Genomic DNA, 17,354 nt, shown 5'->3' with positions numbered 1-17,354 from the left:
TTCCAGTACTGATAAATGTAGGTTTATTGTAAGTGTGACATGATTAGACTTGCATGTTTAGCTCTTGCACATATGCGCAGCAATGTATTTTGGGACACAACTTTTCACGCCTCTTCGCTGAATCGATACACAAAGCGACACACTGGAAGTGAGGGTCTTCCGGTACCCGACAGGCAGTCTGACAAACTATACAGTTGTTTCCTTTTTGATTTAACCATCAGTGACTAGAAGACATTTGTATCTATGATAAAAGGTATTCCATGGCACTACATGCATTTAATGTGATTTGTATGGGCACAGGTGTTCTTCCAGATGTTGCCTGTATCCGCCAGCACTGTGCCTGCTGACAGAGGTCAATAAGTCTGTAAATCTGTTCCTGGCCCCCTGTTTCCTTCATGCTGTTCAGATCATACAACAAACTGAACAGGTAAAAGTCATTAGACATTTGTCATGATGACCACCAAGGACAGTCCCACCCACATGCAGGGTTGTATTACAGATGTACAGCGGCTTTCTCCAGCTGAGCTTTGGGAAAATTCACTGTAGTAAACATGTGTAGCCACAATTCCATAATGTTATTCTCCTTGTATTTCTTTGTCAATTTGAGGTATGGCATTATAAATAAAATGGTGGATGGAAGACTGGGTGCACCAAGTAGCTCTGAACAACTAAATTACATCTTCTAAGTGCTTGTTTTTCTCAGAATGCCATACAGGTAACATTACCAGACACATTATACAAATTACACATGAAAAGTGTTGTGAAACAATAGCCATATTCTTATCTAAATACAGGCCCAATATACCCACCCAGGGGGGTGCCCTTACAGCTCAGTTGGTAGAGTATGGTCTCCATGTAAAGAGGCCCGTGGCCCTTTGCTGCATGTCATCCCCTCTCTCTCCTTATTTCCTGTCACTCTTCACCTATCTTATCAATATAGCCAGGAACAGCAATAAGAAAATGTTGAGATATATATAGGACCAGTAGGCACAATATACCTTTGGTGCATAAAATCCACTAGAGAGGACAAATGTATTTTCCGTCACAGAAAAAATATGATTAAAATCTGGTTAACAGTAATATTTACATCTTTATTTAGTTGACACTGGTTTTCTGAGAATAAGAATATTTGAACATTATTCCAGGATCACTTTTTACCATTGATGTATAGTATATAAAAGTAAATCACAAAACTGATCCTAGAGCAGTCCAAGAGTGCAGCTTTAATATCAGTCACATGAGGAGCAGGCAGACATCATGACACTTGAGTGAGTGTCTATGTTGGCGCCTCAGGGCTCACCACACCTAATTTCTCTGACTGGAACTGAGTGAGGTGCAGGGTTATGGCTCACCTGGGGAATTATTATGATGGTTGATTCAAGGCTTGTCATATCATATCAAGGATTTTTTGTGTCTGTTGATGGTTCATCAACCCTGTCGTTTGTCAGCGTGAAATATTGGATCTAATCAGTTGTGAACTGTGGCTTGGGGGCACAACAAAGCTTAAACATTTTTCTGTCACTGACAGCTCATTTCCAGATGATTCGATCTAGTCAAGGTGTGCTTTGGGCTAGTATGTGGAAGTGACTGTTTGCTCCTGCAGTGGTACAGTTGACCTTTGGTGCCACCTTGTGGCTGTTATGCAGAACATGGTTTGCTGTAAACTGTATGGAGCTCAATTACGTATTTTCCAGGGAAGAGAAAACTTACTGGTGTGTCAGCACTAGCAGAGTCCCCTCAAGCTGCTGCATTGTGGGAGCCATTCAGCAACACGTATGAGGAAAGCTTTACAAGCAGGCTGAGTAGCGGACTGGATTATGGGGCAATTGTGGGACTTTATAGCCGTGTCTCTTGAGCACCATTATGCTTCATTTAAAATCACTTAACAATAGCGTTTTAGCAATTTCCTGCTGGAATTTCAAAATCTAGTGTTATTTTATATCTTATCCACTCTAGGATTAACTTTTACTCACCTTAGCGGAATGCGATTTCAACTTGTAACAAAGTGCACATGCAATGTATGAATCATAGTTGCATTATTCATAGCAGATTTGATTGATGTTAAAGCTACAGTTTTTTTGGCACGTCGCCAAAAAAACTGGCCTCGCTTTTCTTTCACTCTGAGGTATCCTTCGCAATAAAAGCCCCCTCCCCCGGGACGCGTTTCCCCGCCGTTGCTCGTCAACGGAGGCGGGTCCGGCGCAGTGGCGGCGGGCTCTTATTGTGAAGGCGAGAGGAGGACGGCACAATGCTTAGTCACGGTGAGTTACAGCTTTCCCCCCCTCCTTCCTCTGTGGCGCACAGCTCGGCGGACTGCTATGGAGGAATTGAACTAGACTACGTGAGTTTATTTTATTACACATGTTCGCTATCAACACTGATTAATGCGACAGTAAGGGCACACTTGAAAGCGAGGAGGTAGTCAGCAGTATGAATATGTAACGATGGCGCTTTGTTAGCATCTTTGTGCGCGGGTCGGCTCACCGCCGTTACGCTGCTGTCTATTATTAGGAGCCTATTTTGCTGTCAGCTCTATTTCCGAAACGTTTAACTTGCAATTTGCGGTGTGTCCGGCTGTTTGTCATGAGTAACGCTTAGTTTACTTTTGTCTCAAGGCAGACGGAGGGATTTTATCGAGTCTGCTTCACCTGTGTTGTCGGCGCACGCCAGCGCTCGGGTTTATTTTTGATCAAAACAAGCGTAGAAACGATGATCGTTAGTGATCGGAGACCGGAGGTGGAGAGACGGTGCTTTTTGTGTGAATGCTGTCAATGTTTGAGAGATGGCGCGGAAATGTAAGTCCGTCTGCGGTTTATGTAAGGACCCGCTCCACTTCTGGGTCATGTTTTGGTACAGCTAGTTCCACTGTTTCACTGCTCGGTGAAGAGTTCAGGATGAGTCACCGAGGAGAGCTCCGTGCCAAAACGTACACGAAGCACGTTGAACGGTCGTGTTTGTTTGGGACTCTTCGTGGAAGTGTTCAACTTTCAAACAGAGGATCGGTGTGGTTATTGTGCAATCTCTGCTGAGAAGCATCCAGGGGTTGCAGGGCCTGGGTCGTACTTCCTAAACTGGGGTGCAGGGGATCTGGGGCCACAAGTATTTTCATTGTAGATTACTTTTGCAATCAGTGGATCAGCTTGCACAGCCTGACCTATAGTCGACTGTTGGCAGAGATGTAGATACTGATATAAGGAAGTAAACAATTCTGATATTGATATATCGGCTGATCTGCACACATCTTTTGCAATGACCCCTCAGATGTGGTTGTAAAAACAAAGATGTGTAACCAAAGCAGGATATCTGACCGTTTAACATAACACACTATCATCTACAATTACATCAGGGCACTGAAACTATATACTTCGCTCTGAATTAACTATAGATTAATACATACATGTTTTTTTTTTCTTTCTGCATTATAATATCTGAGCCGACACTGATCTTATCTGGGATTTAGCAATTATGGCCAACCAATATATTAGTCAGGCTCTAGTTATTTGGTCAAAAATGTTAGAAAATGGTCAGAAATACTTGAAATGTCTTGGTTTTGTCCAAGACGTTCAGTTTACTGTCATATGCCCCTTTTCCACAGGTCAAAAATCCCACTCAAACCTCCTAAGATCGGGCTTTTGTGTGCAACAGGATGAGCCAACTCTGCATGTACACCTGGGTCAATTGACTCTGCAGTAGACACAGATTTTTATCACCCCGGCTCACTGTTGACCTCAATGCTAGATTCCCTTGCGCTAGGTGATGACGTGTCATCAACATCCGGTGGTGTGGCATAAATAAGGAGAAATTTGTGTTGTGGTCTGTTCAAGGATATTTAATTACTTCAGAATTCAATATTTTAGAGGATTGATGTAAAATGTATAAAATATATTGAGTGATATATCTATATCAGCACAGAAAATGAGTATAAGTTGGTTTCCAATTATTTCCATTATCTGCTGGTGAATCCCTTGAGTAAGCGTCTAGCCTTCTGTAGAGCTGAAACCATTAGTCATCTGACAAGAAGAAATTATCCTTTAACTATATCCAATAATAAATTAAGCCATGTTTCGATCAAAAATGCTTAATGTTGTTTAATTTCTTGCCAGCTTCTCGATTGTGAGGAACTGCTGCTTTTCTCTGCAAAGTTTCTTTCAGCTGATAAATTGACTGATATTGTCAGCTCTTACGCAGAAACTAAACAAAAACTAATTGAAATCTCATTTAGGATTGTTTGGATCACACTTAAGTTACAGGCATTTGCTGCAGTGATGCAATGTTTAACTTGCTTCATTTGCATCTCAAGAGAATCAGTCCGTAACATCATATCTGAACGACTGGTGTATATATTGATTGCATGAATGACCAGAGATTTGTAGCAGGTCCAAACGCAGGCTCAGGCAGGCTGTTTTTCAGCGAGCAGTTTCTGTCTGCCTTGGAGAGCGAGCGAGTTGAGCAATATGTTCTCCAGTGAAACTATTTTACCCAGAAACCTGGAGGGAAGAGAGCACAGCAGTAAATGGGAATTGCAGTGTGGAACTAACTGCTGGCCAACTGCCCCCATGACTGTCGACATCTGTTGATAAATGAAAATGCCTAGACAAAATAAATATTTAGTTTGCTTCGTCTTAACTTACTAAAGAGCAGGACACAGTAACCTAGAATTGGAAGCAGCAAGGCTGCATAACCTTGCCTGTGCACTGCGCCCGCTTTTCTTATGTAACCGTGAACACTCACATTGTTACTGAGTAACTCTGACTCGTCCTGATCAGAGAGCACCAGACAGACAGTTAGCCACTGTTGACTGCTCTTTGTACTGTATATGTCACTGTTACAGGCAGTTCATGTGCTGAAAAAAAGGTACATTGACAGAAAGTAGAGGTTTTTATTTTTGCAGCATATTTGTTGGTCTTTCTAATAGTGTGGACACAGCCCATGTATTCCCAGATGATGTTTTCATTTCCAAAGTCAGTCTGGCTGTCATCATGGCTGCCATCTCCTGCCTGTTTTATCATCTACTGCTGTGGACTTCATCAGTCATTATCTACTCACCCCATGTTGATGCACACGTCAATGAAACATTTCTGGAGCTTCACAGCAGAACAGTGTTGCAGAAATCTCCTAAACAACTGAAGTAGATGGGGGCTTGTTTCAAAACAGGGAAAGACTACCAAAGCTTAATATCGGCCATAAATAATGTCATTTCAAATCAATTTCGGAGACTTGGATTTCGCCACACAAACTATATGGAACCATTTTACATTTTCTTTTGCTTGTTTGTTTGTTTTTTTGTTTACGTTTTAACATAAGTCCCAACCTACTTCAGTTGTTCAGGAGAACACTCTTTTGCTATGAAGCTCCAGAAATATTTTGTGGACAACGAAACTTCACCCTATTTTCCATCTATATGAGGGTATTAGATGTAGATGTAGTAGACTGAATTTTTATTTTACATGAACGTATCCTTTAAAGGTGAAATTGGCCATAGATCCTGAAAAAAAACCAAAAAAAAAAACCCCTTTTGTTGTTTAGATTTATGATTACTTGTGTTTGAATGGTTGACTCGAAACAACAACAGAGCGAATATGTGAATACTAGCATGCAGAGTGAACCTGGATTTTGTCGGCTGTTGCACAAGCCATCCCCTCTGTTCCAGGCCTCAGATGGACTGGTCACAGGACAGTAAAAACACAGTCACGCCAGCCAGCTAAATTCAAGCCTAATTTAAGTCACTCCATCGTCCTTCAAAGCGGACATTACTCCCTCCCTGTTCCTTACAAACTCACTTGCATTCACATGTTTTTCATTAGTTTTTGCTGATATTGCAGTGCCTATAAATTTGATTTAAAGTTTAGATGTGGAAGAAAAAAATTGTTAAGCTTCTTTTCACAGCATGTTTTAGGAAGGTCAGATTGACTCAACTTATCAGAGACACCTAGATAAAAGATGAAGGGTCAGACCAAACTTATTTGCTCCAGGATGTCTAGCATGGGTGTGAAAGGCATGATAACAGACATAACACAGGGTCTCTTCTCACTTGGCATGGATAAACTTGCCTGCATAATTGAAAGATAGCGACTGGTGCTGTGCCAGCAGGAGTTATAATCTGTATGTCATAAATTGCTTCAGTGCCTGAGTAAGGTATGTGGACACTGTATATACATGCATGCTCAGTGTGTCCCTCTTTTTCCGCTGTTGTCAGCTGAGCCAACAGCTTCCTAGTAAACACAGCAGTGTAAACAAATTCCTAAGCCGGACAACCTCGAGGAAGGCGTCTACAGAGAAAGCCACCCCCTTCCACACCCCCATTCCCAAGAGGTCCAAGTTATACTTATGACACTTCTGGCTCTTAACCCTGTTTTTTTCCCCCTTTTTAGAGTCAACAAGCCTTCTACTGCCTCATCTACAGTATCTGACTCTACAGCACTCAGCACAAGTGTTGCCCACTGACGGGAGCTTTTAGTTATTACCTCTATTCATGTGAAGCACCTTCAGGAGAGTCTCCACATAGATCCTCCCCTTGACAAGAGACCTTTCCCCTGTCAGGGCTGACAGATCCACCAACACTGTTGCCAACACAAACAGGTTCAACTAAGAGTCCTTTGAGTCTTTTTACTTGTTCGGTTTAAGTTAACTTTCAGACACACCTGACGGAATCCTGAACTCAAGATATTTCAATTATGTTGGAACTGCAACATGTAAAAGTGACACCAGCAATGACTGGCAGCTCCCATAGAAGTCTTTAGTTATGCCATAATTAGCAGTATGGCTGGACTCAAGTACTGAACAGAGCAAGGAAATCCTCATGTCCACATAAATCAGACTTGAATGTGAAGATTTCTGCCAAGCCACCTGTCAAGTTTCAGTTCAAACTCCCCTTGTGCAAGGATGCCCCTTAACGCTGCCCACTGTTCTTGAGAAAGAGAGTAAGGAGGAGGAGAACGGGTGGGAAATGACAGAGTGCCTGACAGAATGCAAAGCGCTGGTGACTCCGTCCACGGACAATGGCCACCGCGTCTTCAGCTACACACTAGAGAGCCACACAGCAGCCGCCTTCGCCATCATGAACGAGTTGCGTCTGGAGCGGCAACTGTGCGACGTCACACTGCGTGTGCGCTACAAAGACCTAGAAGCGGTCGACTTTGTGGCTCACAAGGTGGTGCTGGCGTCCTCGTCGCCAGTTTTCAGGGCCATGTTCACCAACGGCCTGAAGGAGTGTGGTATGGAGTTGGTGCCCATCGAAGGGATTCATCCCAGGGTGAGTCAAAGTCGTCAACTTATCTTTACAGAAATGTTTCCCTCGTTGATTTGTCTTAACATTTTACTCACAGACCATCGACCATTTTTATTTTACAGTACTCAAGAATAATATAACTATTAAATCTGTCTGTCAGTCAAAATATTGTATTACTTTTAATGTAAGATACAATCACATACAGGTACAACAACATATAATGTAGGAAAGATGTGTTTAAGGTGCTCTTTAAAAGTTAAGCTCTTACACTGTGCAGTTTGTGTAAACAGTGATGAGTACAGTAAAACTTTGCTGAGTAAACTTAATTTGACCTCTTTTATTTCCACTGGATGTTTGCTAAGCTTGTGCAGATAACTACACAGGGAAGTCATTTTTTTGTCTTGTTCACAAGATGCCAGTCCATCTGTCCTTTCTAGAATGTAATTTATAGGCACACAATTAAGTGCCACCAGAACCTTATTTATCATATCATGACTCTCTCCTGTGACATGTTCTGCCTTATCCCAACCCTACCCCTCCTCACCTCTGCCCCTCCTCAACCTTTGCCCTTATCTTTCACCCATTCAGGTCATGGATCGACTGATAGAGTTTGCCTACACGGCCAGCATCTCTGTAGGTGAGAAGTGTGTAATTCACGTGATGAATGGCGCCGTCATGTACCAAATCGATAGTGTGGTCAAGGCCTGCTGCGATTTCCTTGTGCAGCAGCTTGACCCCAGCAACGCCATCGGCATTGCCAACTTCGCTGAGCAGATTGGTTGCACAGAACTACACCAGAAGGCCCGCGAATACATCTACATGAACTTCAGCCAGGTAAAGCTGAGTTTCTGGTGTTTGGTCTGTAGATATGAATAGTTTTGTTTGTTTTTGTCTAAAGATCAGATTTTTTGTTTGTTGAGTGTGCAGGCACTTCTCCAAATCTAAGATTCAAAAGGTTGCGATTACATTCAACGAAGACATTTTTTTTTTTTCAGCAGCGACTGTTTTGCCTTGTTTAGACTATTACAACCTGTCAAATTCATACACAAAACTGATGAACAACTTGCAATTGAAATTGTGATACCCCCTAGTATATAAAGACAGAAATGTGATGAAAGAGAAAAGGGGGCAGCGTTAACTTACAACAAAGGTCTCCAGCTGTGGGACATTGTAGTTGTGTGGTATGCATCTCAACCATATGGGTCCTAGGACGCCCCTTAAACGATGCATTGAAAGGTCTAGTCACAAGCATCACAAGATGAAACTTGCCAGTTGTTATGAACAGTTTTTGCATCAGTCAGGCTGCTGTGTAATTGTGTAATTAGTGGCTGTTCCTCGCTGTAAGAGTCCAGCGAGTCAGAAAAACAGTTATTGGGTTCGTATAATTTGAGGGCAACATAATAGAAATTGGCATTTTGTGCGATTTTGGCACCCCCAACAAACAAATCTCATGATGTCATAAAGATGTTAAGTGTTGAAAACTTGTATATTGTAGTAAACATGTGTAATGCTGTGATCTTCCCCTCTCACTGAAGTTACATATTGCAGAAACAAGTGATAGCTGTGACAGAGACAGTGGTCATCCTGTGACAAGACACGGTACCATCAAAATGATTTTGAGGCTGTTATTTATTTTATTTATTATCATTTATTTTATTTTTAAGGTAAAAAAGTTATAGTGTTGCTTTATGTAGGCTAATGCAAATGTAAGTGCAAGTGTTAACTACTGAAACAGTGACCTGTTTTAAATCTTAACTGAAAAAAGAAACAGAACTCTCATATTTATAGTAATAGTTGTGCAAAGGGGTTTTATGTGTGAGTAAATGCTGTTTCATTTGTTCCACTGTGGTTTCTGCTGGTTGACTTTTCTGCAGCAGACCAGCAAACTGGTCCTGTGGCTTTGTGGGAAGATTTGTCAAGAATGCAAGCTCTGAGTCATGATGAGGTTTTACTTGTGTTAGGAGCATACCTGTATGCAAAAGATAAAAGAACAATGCATCACAAAAGAATTGAAACAAAACTCAGTTTCTAGATGATCAGATAAAAAAAGCCAGACCAGAGGCGCTCGCTGAATCACAGATGTGTCATGGCACATCTGTCAGTGATTCAGTCTTTCACATATTTTGTGCCTTTCTTTACAAAAATGGTAAATAAATGAAGGTCTTTCCATCCACTTCTATGAAACAAATAAGGAAAATGTAAATTCAAAGATCATTTTTCTAAAACAATTTTGTATTTCTCAATTTAATGTTACAAATAGTGTTGTGTTTAATAGAGGCCTCTGTAAATTTGCTTGAAATGTACTACAACTCTCTCGGCTGGAAACCAGATTTCCTTTGTGGTAGGTCTGTGTGTTTGTCTAAATAAACCTTATCTTCTTACTGTATTGTCTTTCAAGTTATCTTCACATGTGACTTAGACTTGACATTGTCACACAAGGACGTGATTTTCTTCCTGACATGATTTTGGTGATCTCATGATGAATAGACACTTCCTTCTCTCAGGTCAGCTCTTGTTTGATAGAAACTTTTTAAGGTTTTTTTCCCTGCTCATATTCCTAGGTGGCGACCCAGGAGGAGTTCTTCAACCTGTCTCATTGCCAGCTGGTCACCCTCATCAGCCGCGATGAGCTCAATGTTCGCTGTGAGTCTGAAGTCTTCCAGGCATGTGTGGCCTGGGTGCGCTACGACCGGGAGAACCGACGACCGTATGTCCAGGCCTTACTCCAGGCTGTCCGCTGCCATTCCCTCACCCCCAACTTCCTGCAGGCCCAGCTCCAGTCTCTGGACTGGGACCCGCAATGTAAAGACTACCTGGCCCAGATCTTCCAGGACCTCACCCTCCACAAACCCACCAAAGTCATCTCTTGCCGAACACCCAAGGTGCCGCAGCTCATCTACACGGCAGGGGGTTATTTCCGTCAGTCTCTCAGCTACCTGGAGGCGTATAATCCCTGCACAGGGGCCTGGCTGAGGCTAGCTGACCTGCAGGTGCCCCGTAGTGGCCTCGCAGCCTGTGTGATCAGTGGGCTTTTCTATGCTGTTGGTGGAAGAAACAACGCACCTGATGGCAACATGGACTCAAATGCACTGGACTGCTACAATCCCATGAACAACTGCTGGCTGCCGTGCGCACCGATGAGTGTACCCAGGAACCGAATTGGAGTCGGTGTCATTGATGGCATGATATATGCAGTCGGTGGATCTCATGGGTGCATTCATCACAATAGTGTTGAGAGGTAAGAAAATTGAACTTTTAATGGAATAGGTTGGGGTTATTTAATATTTGTGTTTTCTTTAAAAAAATCCCCATAAAAGACAAAGGCCAATGCTGAATTTCCAGCCATCTCCTTTTCCTAACAAGTGATTTGTGTCAGGTTGTTTTAAAAGCGGATTGAATGGAGATTTATTTGATCGTCAATATGTCTGTGTTTCTGTGGGTTGCCTCTGTGTATTGATTTAGTAATGAATAAGCAATAAGATATGTGACTCAAGTTGAGCTTATGCTCTGGTATGATTACTGTATTTAGTCAATGAATGTCCCAGGAGCTGGAACCAAGTAGCTTCCTGGAAATTAACTGGTTTTGTTCAACTTCCTGAAATACAAGTTTAGTTTGCACAAAGCCTCAATGAGGAAGTTTTAAGGAACTGTTTCTTGTGTTATACAATTAATAGTGAATGATGTGGTGGCTAAAAATACAATATCAAAGGGTTTTTTTCCCTCAACAAACCAGCCCTTCAGCTGTCACACACATGATGTATAACTCACAACTGGAAAATGTTTGTTGGTTCGGTTTCTTCTCAACTGTCTAGACAGTGAGGCAGCAGCAGCGAGGCAGCAGCAGCATCAATTTTAATGATCAATAAAATGCTGGAAGATGTAGAGCCCCATCAGCATGTCCCACCAACAAGTGTTTAATACATTTATCCTGCTCTCTAGGCAAGACTCAAACACATACAGTGATCTCTGGCACAGTTTCTGACCTGACAGGCAGACTGTCATACAGCAAAATTATGTAAATTCATGTACTTCAAGGTTGAAGATTTACTCAGACCTTGACTTTGGCTCTCAGATGACGCAGACTGAGAACAGTGACAAATGGCAAATATTAACCCGGAACACCAATAAGAATGTGAAGAAGAACTGCTTAAACCTGCCTGAATGCCCATAAAATAACTCAGAATAAATTATGTGACTTGAGTGTGGTAGAGTCACAGACCACAGACGGATGCAACAAAGATGCAATTCCTAGTTACAGGCCCTTTGTTTTTGTTGCAAATAAAATTAGCCAGGTTTCCATTTGGGAGACCAGGTGAGGGATGGTACTTGTTGTACTTGCATTCCCTACCTGTTGGCTGGGTGTCCAAGCAAAGAGGAATGAAACCGGCTGACTCTTGGTGGCAGCTGTAATGAGGCAGCTGATGGCACCATGCGTCACAGAGGAAACATGTATCTAACAGAGCATAAGGAATGTGTTTTTCATAATTGGGACAATGTGGGCAATTCATCTTAGCAATAAAGTAATGACAATAAAATAAGTCAATATGTGTAATTATTGTTCTTTAGGTATGATCCAGAAAGGGACCAGTGGCAGCTGGTAGCCCCCATGCTGACTCGGCGTATAGGTGTGGGTGTTGCTGTCATCAACCGGCTGCTGTACGCTGTGGGCGGGTTCGACGGGGCAAACCGGCTCAGCTCCTGTGAGTGCTATAACCCTGAGAGGGACGAGTGGAAGACCATGGCCGCCATGAACACTGTGCGCTCCGGAGCTGGTAAGGAAGAGACAGAGAGCTGCTCTCTAATGAAAAAGTTATCAGAGTGGAAAGTTTATTGCAAGTTTCCATCCATGTGTTTAAAAGATAAATGCAAGGCATTCCTGATTTGTACTTTTGAGATCAAAAGGCAGATGTGGGTGGCTAAGAGTAGTGTCGTCACAATACTGAAATTTCTAACTTCAGTATAATACCTTGAAAAATATAGACATTCAGTGCCATGGGGTAAAATGTACATGACATTGAGGGCTTACAATTTTTGATTTTTGATAAAAGATACATAGAATATTCCTAAAACATGAAAATGAGATACGACTTACAGAAGAAAGACTAAAAAACGTCAAATATTGCACTTTTTTGAGAAAGATTTGTTTGTCAAAACACATGCCATAAAACTGCAATGTCACTCATTTGATTGTAGCTGAAAAACTTGGCATATTGTACCACAGAACTATCTCAAAAAGGTTTAAAAAACATTCAGGCAAAATCAGTTGTAGAGTAGTCCAAAATACTGAGCCCCAGTTTTAGTCATTCTGTTGCCTTCATCATACAATAGAAGCTTTACCTGTAGTTTGCATGCAGGTGTAGTCACAGCAGAGCAGGATAATGTCTTTGTATATGTATGTATATATAACTGCATGATTGAGCTGATGTTAAAATATTCAGATAAATCTGATATTTTGACAGTAAAAATGTATCAACGTACACTTTTTAGCACAAAGACAGCCAAATAAAGTATTCAAGTTAGTCTTTTACAATTGTGCATGTGCATCATAAAGAGTGTTTTTTTTTTACAAATCCTTCACAATATCTGTGGAAACAACCAGTAACTGAAGCAGGGCAGAAATCTGCTTATTCAAATCTTAAATGCCCATCAGACATTTTTCGTACTTAATGTTGCTGGATATTGTACTTTCTGCCCATATACTTCAGACAAAATAATCTAACACAAGTATGATCTGACTTCTGACCCTTTCAGGTGTGTGCCCACTGGGGAATCAGATCTTTGTAATGGGCGGCTATGATGGCACCAACCAGCTGAACACAGTGGAGCGCTATGATGTGGAAACTGATACGTGGAGCTTTGCTGCCTCCATGAGGCACCGGCGCAGTGCTCTGGGAGTCACTGCATTACACGGACGCATCTATGTAATGGGTGAGTAAAGTAAAAAGTAATTTATACATTACACTGTACCCTTTGGTTTAACTGTCATGGTTTTTTTAAATTTAATTTACAATTGCAATGTGCTCATGAAATATGACAGTTTATTCATTCAGTAGACCAAGCCTGTAGGTTTCAGCTGGCACTGAACTGTACAAGAAAACCTGTGTAAATAAGCCAAGAATGGTGAAATTCATGACCAAATCGTCTACTTTAAATCCTAAGAACAATCTTTTAATATAGGCCATGCCTTCTACTGTAGATGCGTTTTACAGGATCCAAAACTAACACCCACCAAGCACCAGATGCGTGTAGATTTTCCATCTAGCGAGTAAATCTTTAAAGGCGAGTAAATGTTTGTACAAGAAACAGTTACATGATTAAAAAAAAAAATAATAAAAAAACTCAAGTGCATTTTGGAGTCATTTAAGGACACGCTTGTTCTCTCCTCTGCTGTCTGTGTGTTGGACTTTCACATACACATACACAGAGCACAAGGACGTCATGGTGCTTTCAGGTGCACCTCACAAACTTGAACCTTACAAATGGTGAAATGTCTGGGCGCCAGCAGGGACTGCTCTGTGCATTCAAGTCCAACTTGCAAACTCAGACACCGATATTCAAGAAGTACAAGGGTTGTTTAAAATGGCAGTGTTACTTTTATTTTTCTAAATTTCCTTTGTTGAAATACATGTCTGTCAGTATATTATTGTTCCTTGACTGCAACATTTCTAATAATTAGATGCCAAAATCACAACAATAACATATTAATTCCTCAGATTTTAACCACAAATCTCTTAAACTATTTAATAAAAATCTTAAATTAAACATTCATAATTTTAATAAAGTTTCAGGTTAGAGGGTACCTTTTACAATTTACAGCACTGACAATATCTCTTTCATGGCCAAGCAAAATTGGTTTCGTTGCTGAAATATTGTCAACTGAATTGATATGAATCATGGGTTATCAAATCAGATTGGACCTTGTCAATCAGAATGGGGAAATCTGGTGTAATAGCCGGCTGCAGTGGTTCTGCTGCATTTTAATCCGTTTTTTTTATATTTGTAACATGTTCATCATGATTCTGATCATGATCATGATGATGTTCTACATATCCCTTTATTTGAAGAAAACAATACTCACAGAGCAAAATGTCAACAATATGTTCACAGGAGGTTACGATGGCAACACTTTCCTGGACAGTGTTGAGTGCTACGACCCGGAGAAGGACACCTGGGCGGAGGTGACACACATGACATCAGGGCGGAGTGGCGTGGGCGTGGCGGTTACCATGGAGCCTTGCCAGAAAGAACTGCCACAGTGTCAGAAGTCTGACAGGGAGAGCGGTGCTTCGTCACCGGCCTATCAGTCCAACTCTGGTTTTAGCTCTCACCACAATCAGGGGCACGGTGGGCCATATGGTAAAACCACATGAGGCTCATCAATAGACCCTGTCAGACACGCACATCCACAGACGAGCACCCCATAACTCAACTCTGTCTTCCCAAATTGAAATAAACACCCTTACGACTGATTAGACAGAGGTGAGCTCAAACACCATGTGCTGCCTCACTGATTCTAGAGTTCACTTGATATGAATAATTTTTTTTAAAAAATCAGTAACAGTTTATTTTGAAAGTACAGTGTTGATACTCATCTGCAATGTGACAAAATGAATCTGTGTAACTGAACTACAGTCCAAGCATTTGATTGATATGTTTGTGGTAAATCCGAGAGACCTCAGTCCGTCTGTGTGTTCAGATCTGGTATTTGAAGTTGTCAGTCGGACCATCATCTCCCAGGTTTGAGCTGTGGGAGGAAAGGGCTGCATACTAGAAAGGGCCATTTACTGGCTCAAAGAGTCATCAGGGGCTCTTTATACTTCAAACATAGCCCATTTAAAAGTAAAATCTGAGGGGAGACAAAAGATTCAAATGATCCCATTTTGTAAAAAAAACTTCTTTTTTTTTTAAGTAGCAATTGTCAGCATAGGCAGTAGAGTTCAAAGTGCCATTAACATTGCCCATGGGCATTACTGTCATCAGTATATTGTCTTAAGGTGCTTTGATCGGAAGGCGCCGACAGTCACTGTGTGATGTGTAGAAATTGATGAAGTGAACCAAGACAGCCACAAGATGAAGCTCCTACATGACAGTGGGCCTCATGCAAGAACATTTTCTACCTTTTCATCATGTGTTTGTAATTAATGTACTTTCATTTGACCGAATGATGAGTCAACTAATCGTTGCAGCTCTAATGGAGTTGGATCCAAAAAGACAAAGTAGATGTCTAAAATGAGAGGCGGCGGCAAAGGGAGCATGACACTAAAGGTGATGGAAGTAAAATAATCAGTTTATAAAGCAGGTGACAGTACCTGTGTAAAGACTGTTGGAGAGTTTTCCAAGCAACTGCTTGATTTAATTTATTTTTTTTATTTTTTTTTACTACAAATTATGACTGTTGAATCTCAAGAAAAACTACTTCAAACTAAATCTCAGTAAATCTGAGGCTTAAGGCCTTTTTACACCAAGTCGGTTATTTTCTTATGCATTTTTTTTTATTCTGTTGTCAAATAAAAAGGTGTTTATTTAATGCACAGAAACCTTGCACACTGAGTCTGCATTAATTATTCTATTCACAATACGAGACAAAAGAAAGTCGTCAAGCAGCGGAGATTACTTTCTGGTTATCTCACTTCCTAAAGAGCAAGAATAGTCCATCCAATATTGGAAACAAGAGGAGCAAAAGGGAATTCCACCTGCTGATAAAGGAGCTGCATACTTATCCTGATTGTTTCCAGGTGTATTTCTGGATGTCAGTGGTCCAGTTTGATACACTGCTAGCTACAATTGGAAAAAAATGAAAACTACTTGGTGTGGAGGAATTTATAAAGTGGACTAAATATGATTTTTGTTTGTTTTTGTTTTTTTCACCAGATAATTGAATTCAGATGAAGTCACTATAAATCTTCTGTGCATGTCTCATGCAACAAGCGTGGAACACCTCTGACTTTTGTTCGTACATATTAAGATATTAAAACTGGTGATGGCCCCACGCTCTCCTAAATTATTCATGTGTCAGTTGTTCTTGCATGAGGCCCAAAGCCTCAAAACTGAAGTGCTGGTACAAGAGAAGCAGGACCTTAAAGTAACTGCATAATAGCAATTGTGACTTTCCACTAATAGCTACTGGTAGGTTCATTTAATGTGAAATTTTCAGAAAGGTGTTGGTTGTTGTGAGGCTATCAGAGAGTCTGGTCCTGTGTAATTGGTATGTGTAGTGCCAAGAGGGTGACTGTGTTTAATGGAATACTGTAGCATTTAAAAACCTTTGACTCAAACATCTCACTGAATGTGTTTTTATAAAAACACTAATTAACACAATGGAGAACCTCCCCGTACAGTTGACTTTTTGTTTTTTTCACCTCCGCCAGTCCTTAGAAACAGAAATGGCCGTGTTTGTGCATTAGTGTTCAGATATTGTACGCTAATGACAGAAACTTGCTTCAAGAAGAGTATTTGTAACAGCAATTTAAGCTACAAAGGTTTTTAAGTGATGTTTTGTACATTGATATGAAGTCTTGTACAGAATTTCAGAGCTCACTTTTTTTATTTATTTGTTCAGATCCTTTGGTTTTCTCGTTTCCTCTAAACTAACATCAGCTTTGTATTGATTTGGACTCTGGTGTTGTGTTTTTGAATAACTAGCATGCATTGTAACTGAGTAGGAATGCCTGTTAATGCTCATTTTGGATGTTTGTAAAACATTTGCTTCACTTCGAAAGGGACTTTTTTTCCTGTTTGTCAGTAGTCGGAATGGAAATTAGAATATTTAAGGTCTGCTTTGTACATTTTTCCAGCAAAAAAAAAAATACCCTGTACAATAATACATTGTAAAGTAAAATATATGTTTATTGTACTGCTGTCTTCATGTATTGCTTTGTTAGTTTGAATCTGTAGACATTTTTTGTCATTTTATTGCTAGTTTATGCAAACCAGCAGTGGCCACCAGAGGGAGATAAAGATCTTCTCACCAAACCCTCCCTGTTTACTAAATCATATATTATCATCATATTTAACATGAACAAGTCAGTGTGTTACCAGCAGAGATTTCACTATAGATGCCAACAGACCAAGTCACATATTTTCTTGGTCTTTATTTCATTCGTCAGTCTGAACCTGTGGCAAATGT

At 40.8% G+C, this 17,354-nt stretch overlaps 1 protein-coding gene across 2 annotated transcripts; it reads left to right on the top strand.

Annotated features, from left to right (window-relative positions):
- Positions 1 to 2,193: 2,193 nt before the first annotated feature.
- keap1b (kelch-like ECH-associated protein 1b) lies at positions 2,194 to 17,081 on the top strand. 2 transcript variants are annotated; one of them, XM_037102086.1, is made up of 7 exons: positions 2,194 to 2,261; positions 6,372 to 7,252; positions 7,817 to 8,062; positions 9,790 to 10,466; positions 11,795 to 12,000; positions 12,980 to 13,156; positions 14,336 to 17,081. In XM_037102086.1, exons 2-7 carry the CDS (start codon positions 6,947 to 6,949, stop codon positions 14,596 to 14,598), a joined length of 1,875 nt encoding a protein of 624 aa, XP_036957981.1. In that variant the 5' UTR covers positions 2,194 to 2,261; positions 6,372 to 6,946; the 3' UTR covers positions 14,599 to 17,081. The 2 variants fall into 2 exon arrangements, with proteins under 2 accessions (XP_036957981.1, XP_036957973.1); XM_037102078.1 differs by having other exon boundaries at positions 2,242 to 2,341.
- The last annotated feature ends 273 nt before the right edge of the window (positions 17,082 to 17,354 follow it).

Source organism: Acanthopagrus latus, chromosome 1 (assembly GCF_904848185.1).
Source record: "Acanthopagrus latus isolate v.2019 chromosome 1, fAcaLat1.1, whole genome shotgun sequence".
Classification (NCBI taxonomy): Eukaryota; Metazoa; Chordata; class Actinopteri; order Spariformes; family Sparidae; genus Acanthopagrus; species Acanthopagrus latus.
This window is presented reverse-complemented; position numbering and strand designations above follow the sequence as displayed.